This window comes from Talpa occidentalis, unplaced genomic scaffold, assembly GCF_014898055.3.
Source record: "Talpa occidentalis isolate TD23 unplaced genomic scaffold, MPIMG_talOcc4v2.1 talOcc4.15, whole genome shotgun sequence".
Classification (NCBI taxonomy): domain Eukaryota; kingdom Metazoa; phylum Chordata; class Mammalia; order Eulipotyphla; family Talpidae; genus Talpa; species Talpa occidentalis.
In genome coordinates, this window is record NW_023601543.1 from 41305883 (window position 1) to 41322995 (window position 17113).

At 34.0% G+C, this 17113-nt stretch overlaps 1 protein-coding gene across 1 annotated transcript in view; it reads left to right on the top strand.

Moving 5' to 3' along the window:
- BRWD3 (bromodomain and WD repeat domain containing 3) overlaps nt 1–17113 on the top strand; it is a 154238-nt gene that overhangs the window by 82017 nt on the left and 55108 nt on the right. Inside the window, 6 exon segments of the mRNA XM_054695885.1 lie at nt 8358–8492; nt 9468–9596; nt 10678–10903; nt 12583–12750; nt 15125–15308; nt 16612–16705. Coding sequence (XP_054551860.1) covers nt 8358–8492; nt 9468–9596; nt 10678–10903; nt 12583–12750; nt 15125–15308; nt 16612–16705 — 936 coding nt within the window.

Consider the following 17113-nt stretch of genomic DNA (forward strand, 5'->3'; position numbering starts at 1 on the left):
TTTTTTTCAGATTGGTGTGTATTTTATACTTACAGAGCATCTCAATTTGGACAAGTCACATTTCAAATGTTAATAAGCTATATGTAGCTAGCAGCTATTATAGTATTACATATAACAGATCTGTATCTCTATACATCACATTTCAAAGTCTGTTTTGTAACATCGATTTTAATTATTTGTATAAAGATATTTTAGGGCCTCCCCGGTGCACAGCGGTTGAGCGCTGGGTTGCGAAGCTGCCCGCAGCTTCTGCAGCGCTGGTTTGATCCCCGGCCACCGGTGAGGGTCCCACATGGCGCGCAGACCTCTCCTGCCACGTCTGCCTGTTCTGCTGCCTGCTCTGTCTCTGCGTGAATTCTCTCACCCTCCCGCGCTTCTGACTGTACCCAGTGCTTGTATAAATAAATAAATAAATCTTTAAAAAAAATTAAAAAAAATAAAGCTATCTTAGTACCCTTAGCATTCTCTTTATAGTATTCTTCCCTTCGTTTACTCATGGGTACTCTGTTTTCAGTGAATTTTACTGAGAAATTTTAGAACAGACTATTTTCAGTGTTTGTAACAGTCTCAGTTTTCATACAGAACTTATATTTTTTTGTGTTAACAATTTGTATATCAGGATCTTAGTGGAGTATACAGTTCTTCCATTCAGCAAATATTTATTCACCATTTACTGTGTGCCAGTCACTGAGTTAGGTATTATTTCTGTCTTAAAGAGTCCCTGTCCTCCTGGAGTTTACGTCCTATTAAGAGAAAAAAAAAAATAATGGAATAAATGTTAAGAAATAAAAGTGAAAATTAAAATTTAATTTTCTAACCGGGCTGCTAAACCTGGTCTGCGAGGACCTGAGAAAGCTTCCTTAGTAAATGAATTTTGGGTTAAGAGTTGAAGGCCTGCAAGTCTTTGTCTTATTACCTTACCTTGTTTTATTGTCATAAAGTATTTATCACTACCATGTATTTTCTTTTTAAAAAAATTGTCCTTTTTATTTTTTTCTAGTTGATGTTCCATTGGTTTATAATAGTAAATAACTTTCCGGAGAATAATATACACTTCTGTAAATGCATTTCCCATACCATGCCCAGATCCAAAGTTCTAGTACCATTCACTAGTATCAAATTGACATCCTCTGCCTGTTAACTCCTTCTTCCTTCCCTATTCCCTCTGCTCACTACCATATTGTGAGAGTCTAAGAGTTGTTTGTATTGTGTTTTGTTTGTTGATTTGCTTTATTTCATTATATTCCACACGTAAGTGAAATTACCTGTTATCTTTGTCTTTCTAATTATTACTTATTCTGCTTAGTATATTCATCTCTGGTTCTATCCACGTTGTTACAAATGGCAAGGTTTCATCTTTTTTTTAATAGCTGGTTTGTGCCATTGTGTATATGCGATACATCTTCTTTAGTCATTAATCAATATGCATTTAGTTTGTTTCTGTGTCTTGGCTATTGTGAATAATACTGCTGTGAATATTGGGTACATTTATCTTTTGGAATAAGTATTTTCATATTCTTCAGATAAGTATCTAGAAGTGGAATTGCTAGATCACATGGTAGTTCTTTTCAATTTTTTGTAGAACCTCCATACTGTTTTTCATAGTGGCTGCACCAATTTACGTTCCCACCAACAGTATGCCATGTCCCTTTTTCTCAATACCCAGACAAATATTTGTTATTTCTAGCCATTTGGATAGAAACCATTCTCACAGGTATAAAGTGATCTCATTTAGAACTTGATTTGCATTTCTCTAATAGTAAGTGAAGTTAAGTATTTTTCATGTGCCTGTTGGCCATCAGTACATCTTCTTTGGAGAAGTGCCTATTTGGATCTTCTGCTTATTTTTGGTTGGATGGCTTATTTTCTTGGTTCGTTATATTAGTTTTGTATATATTGTGGCTATTATCCCTTTTTTGGATGTATGATGTGCAAATATCTTCTCCCATTGTGTAGGATGGCCTTTAATTTTGATGACAGTTTCTTTCCCTGTAAACTATTTAGTTTGATATAGTTGCATATGTTTATTTTTGCTTTTGTTTACCATTCTTTTGGAATCATTTCCACAAAGACATCTATAAGGCTGATGTCAAGTAACTTGTCTATGTTTTCTTTGTGTTTATGGTTTCAGGTCTTAAATCCAAGTTTGTACTCCATTTTGAATTTATTTTTGTATATGTCATTAATGATTTAGTTTTTATTCTTTTGCATGTGGCTATTCAGTTTTCTCTGCACCATTTGTTGAAGAGACTTTCCTTTCTCCATTTTTTGCTCTTGACTCCTTTGTCATAAATTAACTGTCCATTTATTTGTGGGTTAATTTCTGGGCTATCTGTTCTGTTCCCTTAGTTTGTGTTTCTAATTTGTTCCTATACTATACTGTTTTGATTACTGTTGCTATGTAGTATAGTTTTAAGTCAGGAAGTGTGATACTTGTGTGTTCATTTTTGTCAGGTTTGCTTTGGCTATTTGGAATCTTGTGGTTCCATACAAATTTCAGTATTTGTTATATTTCCTTGAAAAATGTTATTGAAACTTTGATTAGGATTGCATTGTATCTGTATATTATTTTATGTACGATGGCCATTTTAATGGTATTCATTCTGCTAATCCATGAGCACAGAATATCTTTTCATTTATTTGTGTCTTATATTTCATTTAATAGTGTCTTAGAGTTTTCAGTGTATGTGTCTTCCACCTCTTTGAGTTAAGTTTATTTCCAGGTCCTTCTTGCTGAGGTTGTAAATTAGATTGTTTTTCTTAATTTCTCTTTCTGTAAGCTTGTTCTTAATGTATAGAAACAGAACAGATTTTTGTGTATTGATTTTCTGTCTAGTCACTTATTTGTTGACATGATGATAAACATAGAAAAGTCTAAAGATTTTAGTAGGAAGTGATATTTCTTTACACATGTAATTATCTGTTTTGCATATTTTCTATTTCAGCATAATTGAGTGTCAAATAAATGTATGATAAATTTTATATTTGAGGAGTTTGGGAGATTCTTAAAGGAAGAGGGAAAAGCATATACCAAGGTCCCTAGGTAGAAGGGAGTTGAAAAACACAATTTTTGTCCAGAGTGCAGAGAACAGAAACAATGACACCAGATGTGACTGGAGAAACAGACATGGGTTAGACCATTCCAAGTTTTGTAAGACCAAGAGGAAAACATTAACTGACTTAAAAGCAAAGGAATGATATGTGAGTTTTCTTTTGATAAATACCTTGTAATTTGAAAAAAACTCATAGTTCTCTTCTTGATTATAGGAAAAAAAAAAAAAACATTTTCTCCCTACTATTTCTTTATTCCCTTTGACTCCCTTGCTTTCATATAGAATATTTCTGTCACTTTTGGCCATCAAATATGTAGAGTTTTTTCTACACACTAAGCAATTCTCTGTAACACTAACAGGGTGTCCTACATTGTAACTTAAATTTGACACTTTCTACCTGGAGGCAGCATCAGATTCCTATAAAATTGTCACTGCCCCCCCCACCCCAATAAACACACTCATACTTCAGAACAGTCACAAGCCTAGGTTATCACCTGAACTTCTGACCAACCAGCTGTAGATCAGAGGTTTCAATGATCCCCCTCCTTGGGTTCAATTAATTTGCTAGGGTGATTTCACAGAACTCAGGGCAACATTTATTACTTACTGGTTTATAACAGGTATATGATAAAGGATACAGATGAACTTCCAGATAGATGGGATGAGTAAGGCAAGATTCATAGAGCTGCCCAGCGTCTCCAGGTGTTAATCAACCTTGAAACTCACCAAAACCCATACTTTTGGGATTTTTTGAAGACTTCATTATGTATGAAGGTTTTATCATGTAGGCATGATCTATTATTTTTTTTTACAGTTTTGAGCCCTGTTATTTATTTTTTTTAATACTTTGTTTTATATAATTCTTACATCATTTTTCATCTTTGCACAATGTATACATTTTCATTTTGGTTATATTTGCCATACAGTTGCACCCCACCCCTCTGACTCTAGTCCTTCCTCTCTCCGCCCACCCCTTCCTCCCCCCATAGTGTGTCTCTGGTTTATAGTTGCTTGTTAATTTTGATTTTTACTTTGTATTGGATAGTCTTTTTCCTGGTCTCTTATTTAGGTTTTCTGAATTCCTGCTATGAGTGAGACCATCCGGTATTTTTCTTTTTCTTTCTGACTTATTTTGCTGAGCATGATCCCTTCTAGCTCCATCCATGTTGCTGCAAACTGCATGTGTTTATCTTTTTTGATTGCTGAGTAATATTCCATTGTGTATATGTACCACATCTTTTTGATCCAGTCATCTATTTTTGGGCATTTGGGTTGTTTCCATAGCTTAGCTATTGTAAATAGTGGTGCTATAAACATAGGGGTGCAGGTGCCCTTTTGAATTAATGTTTCTGTGTCCTTTGGGTAAATACCTAGGAGTGGAATTACTTGATCATATGGAAGCTCAATGTTTAGTAGGTCAAGAAATCTCTACATAGCTCTCCATAGTGGTTGGACCAGTTTGCACTCCCACCAGCAGTGCAGGAGAGTTCCTTTTTCTCCACAACCTCACCAATATTTGTTGTTGCTAGTTTTTTTAATTTGTGCCATTCTCAACTCGTGTGAGATGGTATCTCATTGTAGTTTTGATTTGCATTTCTCTGATTACAAGTGATGTTGAACATTTTTTCATATGCCTGTTGGCCATTTGCAATTCCTCTTCAGAGAAGTTTCTTTTTAGCTCTTCTGCCCATTTTTTGGCAGGATTATTTTCTTTGTTGTTGTTGAGTCTCATCAGCTCTTTGTAGATTTTTGTGATCAATCCTTTATCATTAGTGTTGGGTGCAAAGATTTTCTCTCAGTCGGTGGGGTTTCTCTTTGTTTTTGTTATTGTTTCTTTTGCTGTGCAGAAGCGCTTTAATTTGATGTAGTCCCAGCTGTTTACCTTTGCCTTCTCTATCACTGCTTTGGGTGATGTGTCTGTAAACATGTCTCTGAGGTGCATGTCATGCAGTGTTTCGCCTATATTTCCTTCTATGTATTTTATGGTTTCAGGTCTTATGTCTAGTTCTTTAATCCATTTTGAGTTGGTTTTTGTGCATAGTATGAAGTAATGGTCAAGCTTCATTCTTTTGCATGTATGACCCAGTTTTCCCAGCACCATTTATTGCACAAACTTTCTTTGCTCATGTGCATATTCTCTGCTCCTTTGTCAAAGATTAGTTGACCATAAATCTGTGGGTTTATTTCTGGATTTTCTCTTTGGTTCCATTGGTACGTGTGTCTGTTCCTGTTCCAATACCATGTAGTTTTGATGATTATGGTTTGTAGTATAGTTTGAAGTCTGGGAGTGTGATGCTTCCATGTCATTCTTTTTTTTTTTTTTTTTTTTTTTTTTTTTTCCAGGAGAGCTTTGGCTATTTGGGGTTCCGGTGATTCCATATGAATTTCATGAATAATTGTTCTATTTCTTTGAAGAATGACATTGAAATTTTGATTGGAATAGCATTGAATCTGTATATTGCTTTTGGTAGGATGGCCATTTTAATATGTTTATTCTTCCAATCCATGAGCAGGGGATGACTTTCTATTTCTTTGTGTCTTCTTTTATTTCTTTTAACAGTGTTTTATAGTTTTCTTTGCATAGGTCATTTACCTCTTTTGTAAGGTTTATTCCCAAGTATTTGATTTTTTTTTTGTTTAAATAATAAAAGGGATTTTTTTTTGGTATTTCTTCTTCTTCAGATTTATTGTTTGTGTATAGGAAGGCTACTGATTTTTGTGTATTGATTTTGTGTCCTGCCACTTTACTAAACTGATTGATTAGTTGAATTATTTTTTCTGTGGAGTTTTTGGGATTCTCTATGTATATTATATCAGGCATGATCTATTATTAGCTGAAGTTTCAGCCTATCTCCCTTCTCAAGAGAATTGGTGAGGGGAATATTAAAACCCCTACCTCTTAATCATGACTTGATTTTTCCAGTAACTATCCTTCATCTAGGAGCCCATTCAGTGTTCCTCATTAGAATAAAAGATGCAGCTGTTGCCCAGGAAATTATGAGTTTTGGGAGCCATTTTTTTGAAAGTAAGGTCAAAGACCAAATATTTAAATAAAAGATGCTCTTAGTTTTCTTATCACCCAGAAAGTTACAAGATTTCAGGAAGCCTGTGTCAGGCGAGATTAATAAATATATTCTATTATCTCAGACCTTATAATTAAAGTGACATAATAGAGAATATAGATTGAAATGGGAATAAGAGTGTTTCTGGGTATACTGGGGAATCTCTTGTATGATGATTTGGATTGGTGTGGTGGTAGAAATAGAGATATATTAAATAAATAAAAATGGGGCATATGACAAATTTTAACGTACTGAATTTGATCAGCTTTTATTTCCCATCTTCGAGTGACCATGCCCTATTCTAAGGCTTATGACCAAAAACAATATCCCCTATTTAAAAACCTCTTTTTCCCAATATACACTGAAGTAGTTGTACCATTAATAATTTGAGTTTAACAAAGTAATCTTATTGTTTTGTTTTTTTTTTAAGATTTATTTATTTATTTTACAAGCATTGGGTCCAGTCAGAAGCGTGGGAGGGTGAGAAAATTCACCAAAGCCAGAGCGGGGAACAGAACAGGCAGACTGACTGAAAATACACTGCTGAGGGAAGCATCGGGCGCTGCAGGAGAGGTCTGCTTTGCCATGTGGGACTATCACCGGCGGCCAGGAATCAAACAGGCGCTGGAGAGGCTGTGGGCAGCTTAGCAGCCCAGTGCTCAAAAACACTGCATCACCAGGGGAGGCCCAGAGTAATTTTATTATTTACTGTTTAGGAATCTGGGAAAGTTTTTAGTATATCAAATTGATTTTTCAGCAAGAGATTTTTTTATAACAAAGAACTTTTTTAGTAATTATTGGGATGGGGGTTTTGGTAAAGTTCAAATTGTAATGGTATTTATTATAATGAGATTTTACTTACTCATCATAGTACTTTATGTTTTCAGCAAGTCTGCAGTTATTTTTTTTAATAAGTCATTTTCTTTGCCTATAATATTAATATGTTAGGGGTTATTCATTTTTCTACCATGATTTAGGATAAAATGTACTTTCTGGTTTCACAAGACATGAATATTTCTGGATGTTCCTGATGTGTAAAATGCTGGTGTGTTCCTAAGTGAAATGCAACTTGGAGCGTATTGTTAATTATGTATTCTCTAACAAGGAGTTAAGGAAATGCAACAATGATCTAAATCAGGTGTCAGCGACCTTTTTCTTTATAGGTCTGATAGTAAATATTTTAAACTTTATTGTCCACATATGGTGTTTTTTACAACATTTTAAAATTGTAAAAAATATTCTTATCTCATAGGCTTTGTGTACAAAAATGAGGGTGAGAGCCAGATTTGGCCTTCAGGCCACATTTTGTAGACTCCTAATCTCTAAGGTCTCCATAAACTGATATTCTTTGATTTATTGGGAGGGAAACGTGCATAGAACATAGAACTTATTTTTTTTAGTAGCACACTAGTTTTTCAGATAGCATATTAAATGAAGCCTTCAAATATAAAGTAGATGAAAGGGCAGAGTCACTGTTTTTTCAGAGTCCTCTGTTTGTATCATTAGACCTTCCAAAATTCAATCTGAATACCAGGTATTAGAGAGCGCTGTATGAAGAACAATAATGGTTTGTCTATGGCAGAATTGCTTGTTTTTTTTTTTAATTTTTTTTAATTTAATTTAATTAATTTATACAAGCACTGGGTACAGTCAGAAGCGCGGGAGGGTGAGAGAATTCACCAGAGCTAGAGCGGGGAGCAGAGCAGGCAGAAGGACCAAAGCACACTGCTGAGGGGAGCAGTGGGTGGCAGGAGAGGTCTGCGTGCCATGTGGGACCCTCCTCCAGTGGCCAGGGAGCAGCCGGGGATCCAACCGGCCCTGCCGAGGCTGTGGGCAGCTTCACAACCCAGCTCTCAACCACTGTGCCACCGGGGAGGCCCAGGATTGCTTGTTAATGATTCTATTTATGACCTTTCCTATGGCCTTTTAAACAGTAGAATTCTAGAAATATAAATTCTACCTCAGGGAGCTGATTAATGAGGTGTAACTGTTTTGGACTATCTTTATTTTAAACACCTTTTGGGGTCTTCTCTCTGTTGAATATTTTATGAAATCAGCACTTAAACGTATGCGGAACTCTAACTGAATTGTTTTTTTTTTTGTAGTGGCCATGAAGTAAATGTTGTTAAATTGGTGTGTATGAATTCATCTGTGCCAGATAGATAACTCGCTCCTAAGACTGGACCAAATAAACCAGATAGTCAGTGTTGTTTTTCATTTATAACATTGATTTTTATCACAGGGACATGATGATGAAGTATTTGTTTTGGAAGCACACCCATTTGATCAAAGGATCATACTTTCGGCAGGTCATGATGGGAACATTTTTATTTGGGACCTTGACCGGGGGACCAAAATTCGGAATTATTTTAACATGGTAAGGAAAAGCTGTGCTTAGTTCATATTAAAACTGATTTCTATTTATTTAATGACTTGGTAGTTAAAGTATGGTTAGTGCCAAGGAACCTCTTATTGTCTGTGCTTTAATACATAAAATAATGGCAGAAAATGTCTCAAGATCTAAGAGTAAGGGCAGTCAAAATTATGCCTTTAGCATAAATGTTATTAGCATTTTCCAAATTCTGAACCCCAGTTCTAAACTCTTGAAACTCAAATTTGGAATTAACATTAACCAAAAATCACGAAAGTTTAATATTAAAGTGTAATCTTAATTTATGAATCACCACAGTGATTATGTTATATCTGCCTCTGGAAAACTCATTTGCTTTGTTATCAGGAAGTTGTTTTGTGAACATGGAATCGGAGGTAGAGATAGTCAAGTATATTTCATCCAAATCATTGAAAAATCTGGTGGGCTTTCTCTTCTCCCAGGAGAACTCTTCCTATGGTAATAGGATTACTCATATCCTGCATGTTTAGTGCCCTTCTCTGAAGAATAGTTTCGACTAAACATTTCTAAATTATTTGCTGTTGAGCTCCCTTTTATAGGCTTTTTACAGATACCTGGAACATTAATAATATCTTCTGTATTTTGAGAGTAAAATCAATTTGTGTGCTTTGATTTTAAGGTGGTTATTTTAAGGTTTAAATGCACTACAATTTAGGATGTGAAAATAAGTATCTTCACGTTGCTTACCTATGTCAGTTTTGTTGTATTTAGTATTTTTTTCTCTTTAGTCACTCATTTAGTATTTCTTGAGGTATGACACTGCTAAAAATAATTTCTTTCAGGGCTTTATTGTTTCAGTAGGGTTCTGGGAACAGAAACCAGAGAGGGCATTGGAATGTTGATGCATCACAGAATTCATGACATTGGCAAGGGACATTATTACCTAATTATTATTTGAAAATAACCTCCTAAGTGACTTAAAGTGATCCTTCTAAATTTCAGATTGAAGGCCAAGGCCATGGTGCAGTGTTTGATTGTAAATTTTCACCAGATGGAAACCATTTTGCCTGTACAGATTCTCATGGACATTTACTGCTTTTTGGTTTTGGATGCAGTAAATATTATGAAAAGGTTAGTACATTTAATTTTTGTTGCAGGCAACAATTTTGGATAGTATCATTCATAAAATTAGAAGCCTTCCAGTTAATGTTAATAAATAAGACTAATAAAGTCACCTTTCTTGGTAAATTTTTTTCATCACTGCTTGGAACATATTCTTTGTACTGCCTTTTAGGTGTAATTGGAGAACAACTACCAAATTATGTTCTCTACTTATCCTAAATTGAGAATTAATAGCTGATGACTGGATGTTTAATTTGTTGCTTGGCTATTTTACTTATTATTGATCTTGTTAAAATACTTTGGATAATAACTCATTTAGTGCCTTATATTTTATTAGCTGTGAATTTGGAATAGGTTATAAAATTTTGGAGTTGAAAGAGAACTTAGAATTGTTGAGATCAACTCAATATTTGTATCTCCTTTGAGTAGTTTTGATGAAATTGATACTTACCTGCCTTTCCACTTATTTTATACTCCATTTATCCTTGTTCGAATAAAAATAAGCAAGAAAAATAGTCATAAAGGTCTGTATGCATTTTGTAATTCAAGTAGAAATACTTACCTTTGGAACTTTGATAGGGATTTCCAAGAATAAATACCACTCAGTTACAGTGTATTTCTTATTAAAAATAAGATGAAGAAAATAAAATGGTAAGTAAAAGTTCCATTTTTAGAGCCATATGGATTTTCTCAGTGGCAAATTGTTTAGAGTTTTTTTTTTTTTTTTTTTGCTTTTTAAACATTTAAGTGTTTTCACTATTTTTATTCTATAATAAAATCTATATAAAAAGTATGAGTAATTAATGGAAAACAAACAACTAACTTTACTGTATTTGTTGCTTTATTTCTCTCTATCCTAATTGAAGAAAGATAATATAGGTTCAGAAAATAATACAGCTGTAGGATTTTTTGGAGAAAAGAGGACTACCATCTAGGTGATTCACTTCTACCTGAGGAGAACATATGGCAATAGAGAACTATAAAAATGCAAAAATTGTCTGATTTGAAAAATGCATGTGCTCTAGGAATGAAAATAAGTGCCTATCTACAAATGCCCTTTGTATGTTACATTCTAAAATCTTTCATAAAGATTCCAGATCAGATGTTCTTCCACACGGATTATCGACCTCTTATCCGTGATGCCAACAACTATGTATTGGATGAACAAACTCAACAAGCTCCTCACCTCATGCCTCCCCCATTCTTAGTGGATGTTGATGGAAATCCTCATCCCACAAAATTCCAAAGGCTAGTGCCAGGACGGGAAAATTGTAAAGATGAACAACTTATACCACAGCTGGGATATGTGGCTAATGGTATGTTATTTCAAAAATTAAATTAAAACATTTATAAAATGTTATATTTACTGCTATACTCTCTATGGCATATGTCCCTCTGCTAAACTCCACAGTAGGTTATACTTTATTTTATATAATACTTCCATTAATTTTCAGTTGCATAATGCTTTTTACCTTACTGGATTGTTTTTACATTGTTTATCTCACCTGGACACTAATAAATGAATTAGAACAAACAAGCATGTGCTGAAGCAGAGAATGTGTTGACCTGCTTCCTTAGAAACCCTGAACATATGTATGATCCTGCTGTTTGTAGTGTTGACTTCTAGCAATGATTAAATGTGCTAACTGTAATGTATCAAGCTTTTATAATCGGTATTATTTTATTGCTTATAGCCTTGGTATTTTAATTTCAGAGCCCATAGTTAGTGGACCCAAGAAGAGAAAATTTCAAACACCACAAATTTGGTAGTGGCTGCCTATCACCATGTTTGAATTGAAAAGAGTTATTGTATGTTGGGAGGGAGATGTGAGTGTTTAAATAATACTCAATATTGGAGGATATTGAGCACATAATGATAGGTGTGATGGAAGGATAGTAGAATAAGGCATTGAAATAAGCTATTCTCCAGCAAAGCAGCTCTTCTGGTTATTTCCCTTAGGTGTACTGTTTCTTCCACCCTACCTTCCACACCAGAATGTTTTCTTATCTAGGTTTGTTACTTGTAGGTTTTCTTCCACATATTAGCTAGTGAGTTATTGAATTGCAAGTGGAATTTTATTTCTTCACTAGGGAATTAAGACTTGAATTAGCCTTTATAAGGTGAAATATGTTGTACATCATTTTATGTTTTCTTTCATAAAAGCAGTATAATTTGTGGGGCATTGATATGGTGTTACATGTGCTGATAGTTACTCTGATGAAGTCACATTTATCAAACAAGGGTGGAAATATGAATATTAAATAGGAGACAAAACTGAAAACATCTGAATAAAAAGTCTTATTTCATTTCATTTCCTATAAAACCTGACCACTTGGTTTCTCTATCAGATGACATTTAATCTGACTAGCAGTCAAGAAGAAAAACAGGTGTACAGGGGCCTCCCTGGTGGCGCAAGGGGTTAAAAAGCAGCACTGTGAAGCTATCTGCAGCTACTGCAGCACGAGTTCCATCCCCAACCAGGGAGGTCACCCACATGGTGCAGCAGACCTCTCCTGACTCGCCCGCTACTCCCCTCTGCAGTGTATTTTGGTCAATCTGCCTGTTCTGTTCCCCACTCTGTCTCTGGTGAATCCTCTCATCCCCACCCCCGCACCTCTGGCCTGTGCCACAGTTCTTGTATGCATAAATAAATTAATCTTAAAAAAAATGTGTACGATGATTTTAAGAAAGAAAAACGTCATAGAAATAGATTTTATTCAGACGTAATTGTTGAATTTCAGTGTATAGGAAGTAATTTTTCTACTCACCAACATACTAAGGTGCTATCAAAAGATTATATAAAACATAATTTTGATATCTTTCAGAAAGGAAATTCTCATCAAAGAAACAAACTTTCTCTTCTGGAGGTTGTCTCTCTAGAGTTTTTTTTTAATCTGTTGCCTAGAAATTTATGAGTTAAGCTTGATTTTACTGTATATAGGGTATTTTAAAATATAAATAATGTTTTAGTTTCATATCTTTGGTCTCATTAAGGTGATGGTGAAGTAGTGGAACAGGTAATTGGGCAACAAACCAACGACCAAGATGAGAGCATTCTTGATGGAATAATCAGGGAGCTACAGAGGGAACAAGATCTGAGACTAATTAATGAAGGAGATGTTCCACATTTTCCAATTAATAGATCATACTCTGCTAATGGTGGTATGTATTTATTTATAAAGGTATAATAAATATACTACATTTATTTGTACCAAGTAATTCCATTTTAGGTTTTGCTTTATTTTTCTATCAACTGACAAATTTTTTTTTTTCCCAAATTATGTTTATTGAGGTAAAGCAGATTTACAGCTTTGTAACTATTCTTGGTATTATAGGTTTAAAGCTCTGCAAATGTATACTCTTACACCCTGCCCACCACCAATATCCCAATAATCCTCCACCAATGTTCCATTGGGTGCCTTCCCTCCCCCACTCCCACCCTGCCACCTCCCCTTCTGGTTGCCTCAGTTTTGTAGTCAGATGTTAAAAGTTTATTATTGGTTCGGTTTTGACTGACCAATAATAAAAATAGAATCATTTTTTATTAATCTGTGATATATGTACCAAAGTGCCTTAATCTCATTATAATTTGTTATTTGTATAAATTACAAATTTATAATTTGTAAAATGACAAATTTTAAAGACTCTCTTTTAAAAACTCTATAATGTATTTGCTGTCATTGCTTCTGTTTAAATAAGCAAGGTGCTGCAATAAATCCATCCCCTTCATAGGGGAATCAACCTTTAAAATTTTCAAAATTAAAGCCACTATAAGTTTAAAAATCATTACCAAAAAAGTTGCCTTCTTTTGTTGACAAGAACGCTGCCCTCTTCCTGGGAAATACAAGTATAACTTCTGAATTGAATTTCACAGTGGTTTGACCTCATTTCCACTATTTTTCTAATCTGTTGTTTCTCTTCTTTCATTTTACATGAAATGTGTCTATGCATCTGAGTTTTACATAAATTTTACCTTACATCAGTTTTACTTTTATCAAAAACTATTAGTTTTGTTTTCAATTTAAATCCTCATGGGATTTTGGCAGATTTGTTTCTTTTTTCATTTATGGATTTGGGGTATTTTTATGTAACATGGCCAATTTGGAGTCCACAGAAACAAATAAAGTGATTTAAATTTGAGGTGATTCACAGGTTATTTTACATATTTCCTGATTTCTTTAGTATTTCATAAAATTAAGAGATTCTTTTTTTCCCATCTTTTGGATCACCTAACTCAGATAAACTTTCCTTAATTTAGAACAATAATAAGAAGTGAGGTGATAATCCTATATATCAGGCCCTTTGTTCCTAAAACATTAAACTTGCTTAGAAACCTGATTTAGAGATCCATTAATGAAATCAGCATGTACTTCTACATCCACTACTATGTTTCTATGGATAGATTTGAAATGTCATTAGTAAAAGAACTCCATTGACTTCTATTTGCAGTGTTCATTTGTTTTGAGTAGTTTCTGGTACTTTTAACAGTTGAACATCCAGTTTTTATTTTTGTTTTATTTGTAAATACACAAAATTAAATTTGTAGGGACCTTTCTGGAGGATGAAAAAAAAAAAGCTTAAATGCAATGAAAAATAAAAATTAATGAAAGCTTAAATGTGCTGTCAATTCTGTCATCCTTTAATTGCTTATTACTTTTTTTTAAGATTTATTTATTTATTTTATACAAAAACCAGGGTACAGGCCAGATGCGTTGGGAGGGTGAGAGTATTCACCAGAGACAGAGTGGGGTACCAACAGGCAGACTGACAAAATACACTGCTGAGGGGAGCAGCAGGTGAAACAGGAGAGGCATGCCGCACCATGTGGGACCCTCGCCGGCTGGCTGGGATCGAACCAGTGCTGCAGAGGCTGTGGACAGCTCCACAGCGCAGCGCTCAACCGCCTGCGCCACCAGGGGAGGCCCTGCTTATCACTCTTAAAAATAAAATTTTTGATCGTTAAAACAGTTTTGCACTTTTTATTTTACTATTTTTTCCAGTTATCCTTTTTTTGACTTTATTTATTTGTTTTTAACATTTATCATTTTTTAAATTTTTTAGACAATATTTGCTTCCCCTCACCCCCTTATTTTACTAGTTTTGAAAGCATAGATTTTATTCAGAAACCTTTTTTTAATTTTTTATTTTATGTATTTTTACACCATTTTTCATTTTTGTACAATTCAGAAACCTTTTAATGGATTAAATAAAAGGAGAATTGAGATTAAAAAACGTTTTTGAACAAGTACTAATAAACATTTGACTCTACCAAATTATGTGAAATATACTTTTTAAAAATTTACTGAGCATTTAGTAGGTGACAGATGTAAAAATGCTTTGAAAAAATTTAAAGAACTGTGGAAAATTTAAACATTTATTGAGTACCTGCTTTATTCATAACAGTATTTACACTGTATAGAGGGTATAAGAAATTTAGAGCAAAGGGATAGCAATATTGAACAGCAATATTATCTTTGAATCTTCTATTTTATTTAGACCTCTGTTCAGAGTTGTACCTTTCTTGTTTTGGGTTTAGCTCTGAGAAGTCCAAATATGAATGTATCTTCTTCTTCAAATATTGGGCTCCGACGTAGTGGTCAAATTGAAGGTGTCCGACAAATGCATAACAATGCTCCTCGGAGCCAGATGGCCACTGAACGAGATCTCATGGCTTGGAGCAGAAGAGTGGTGGTCAATGAACTAAATAATGGAGTTAGTAGGTGAGTCAATAAGGTAACATTTGTAAGAAAGTTAAGAGCCTTGCTTTTTTTAGTACATAAATTAAAATGTATCATGTTAGTATAAAAATTGAAATATTTTTTAATCTAGCTGATTCATGTATCTTCAATTTGTTTAGCTTTGTGCTAAATGGTTTGGGGCATACCAAAAAGTGAAAAACATAATTTCTGTCTTCATATGTTTATAGTCTAGGTTAAGAGGAAGAATACAAATATTATTGAGTCAGAATATAAGACCATGGTGGTTTAATAATAGTAGTGATCTATAGATCCAAAATTCAGCAGTGATTCTGAGGAGAAGGCCATGAACTTGGCATTGGAGCAGTTTTGGAGTACAATACACATATGTAGAAGAATCAGGTGCTTGGGGGGGCTGTATTTAAGAATGTCATTTTAGTACATTTCCTTGGATGAAATATTTTCATTAGTATAAATTCAAACTTAGAATCCCTACTCTTCTTTGTAACACCCAACATGTACTTTAATTTTGATTCCAGATAATCCACATCAACTGGAAATAGATTTAGCAAAGAAAATGGACATTGACAGAAAACACGTAAAATCCATATTAATCATGTTATCTTCCTAAACTAGCCTTTTACCAGATCAACCAACAAGAAGCAAAATTAGTTTTTTTTTCCTTCATTTTTCTTTCTTTTCTTCTATAGTAATAAGAAAAAAGAAAGCATAGCCAACTTATACACTGAATGCTAACCTCTGATAGAAGAGCATTTTGTAATAAATCTGTTCAAAACTTTAAAACCGCCATTGTTAGCAGGGAATAAAGTAGAATACCATATTAATACCAATAGTTGAATGGTAGAAACAATTCAAGTTTCTGTCAACAGGTGAATGGATAAACAAAATGTGACCTACACATAAAGACTATGATTCAGCCATAAAAAGTAATGAAGTTCTGATAGCTTTTGCAACATGGGTCAACATTATGCTAAGTGAAATAACCAGACACAAACGGACAATAACATTTAATTCCACTTGCATGAATTTTCTAGAATATGCAAATTATACATGCATAAACTAGGTTAGAGGTTATTAGAGGCAAGGTGCAGAAGAAATAGGGAATTATTGTTAAATGGTTACAAAGTTTGTGGAGGTGAAAACATTTTGGAAATAGTGGTAATGTTTACACAACATTGTAAATGTAATTAATGTCACAGAATTGTGTACCTGGAAATGGTTAAAATGGCAAAATTTATATTTGAAAGTATTTTGTTTCCTGAATTTTAAAATACTGGTTTGCTTTTTGATTATTTTCTATTCTTAGGGTTCAGGAAGAATGTCGAGCTGCAAAAGGTGACATAGAAATCTGTCTTTATACAGTTGAAAAGAAAAAAAAGCCATCTTATACTACCCAAAGGGTAAGTTTAGTTTTACAATACTTTGGGATACACTATTTGCATACATTTATAGATATCAGGTTTTTGAAGGGTGGTACTTTCATATTAAGGGACTACTTTGAAAGGTATGTGCATATAAGAAACCTATTTTTTGAACACCAATTTGAGGTATAGATTTATTATAAATAAAGTTTAAATTACATATGGCCAGGGCTGCACCTCAAAAATCTAAGGTATAGGATATTGTAGGTATAGGATATTTATATTAAAATACCATTTTAATATGATAAAAGTAGAACATTAAAATTATTGCTTTATCACTAACTGCAATGTAAAACAAATGCTTAGATACCTATGCCAAAGGTTGGCCTGTGGTCCTGTGGCTCGTGGCTACTTCCCATGGGCTAAATTTGGTCTGGTACCCATTTC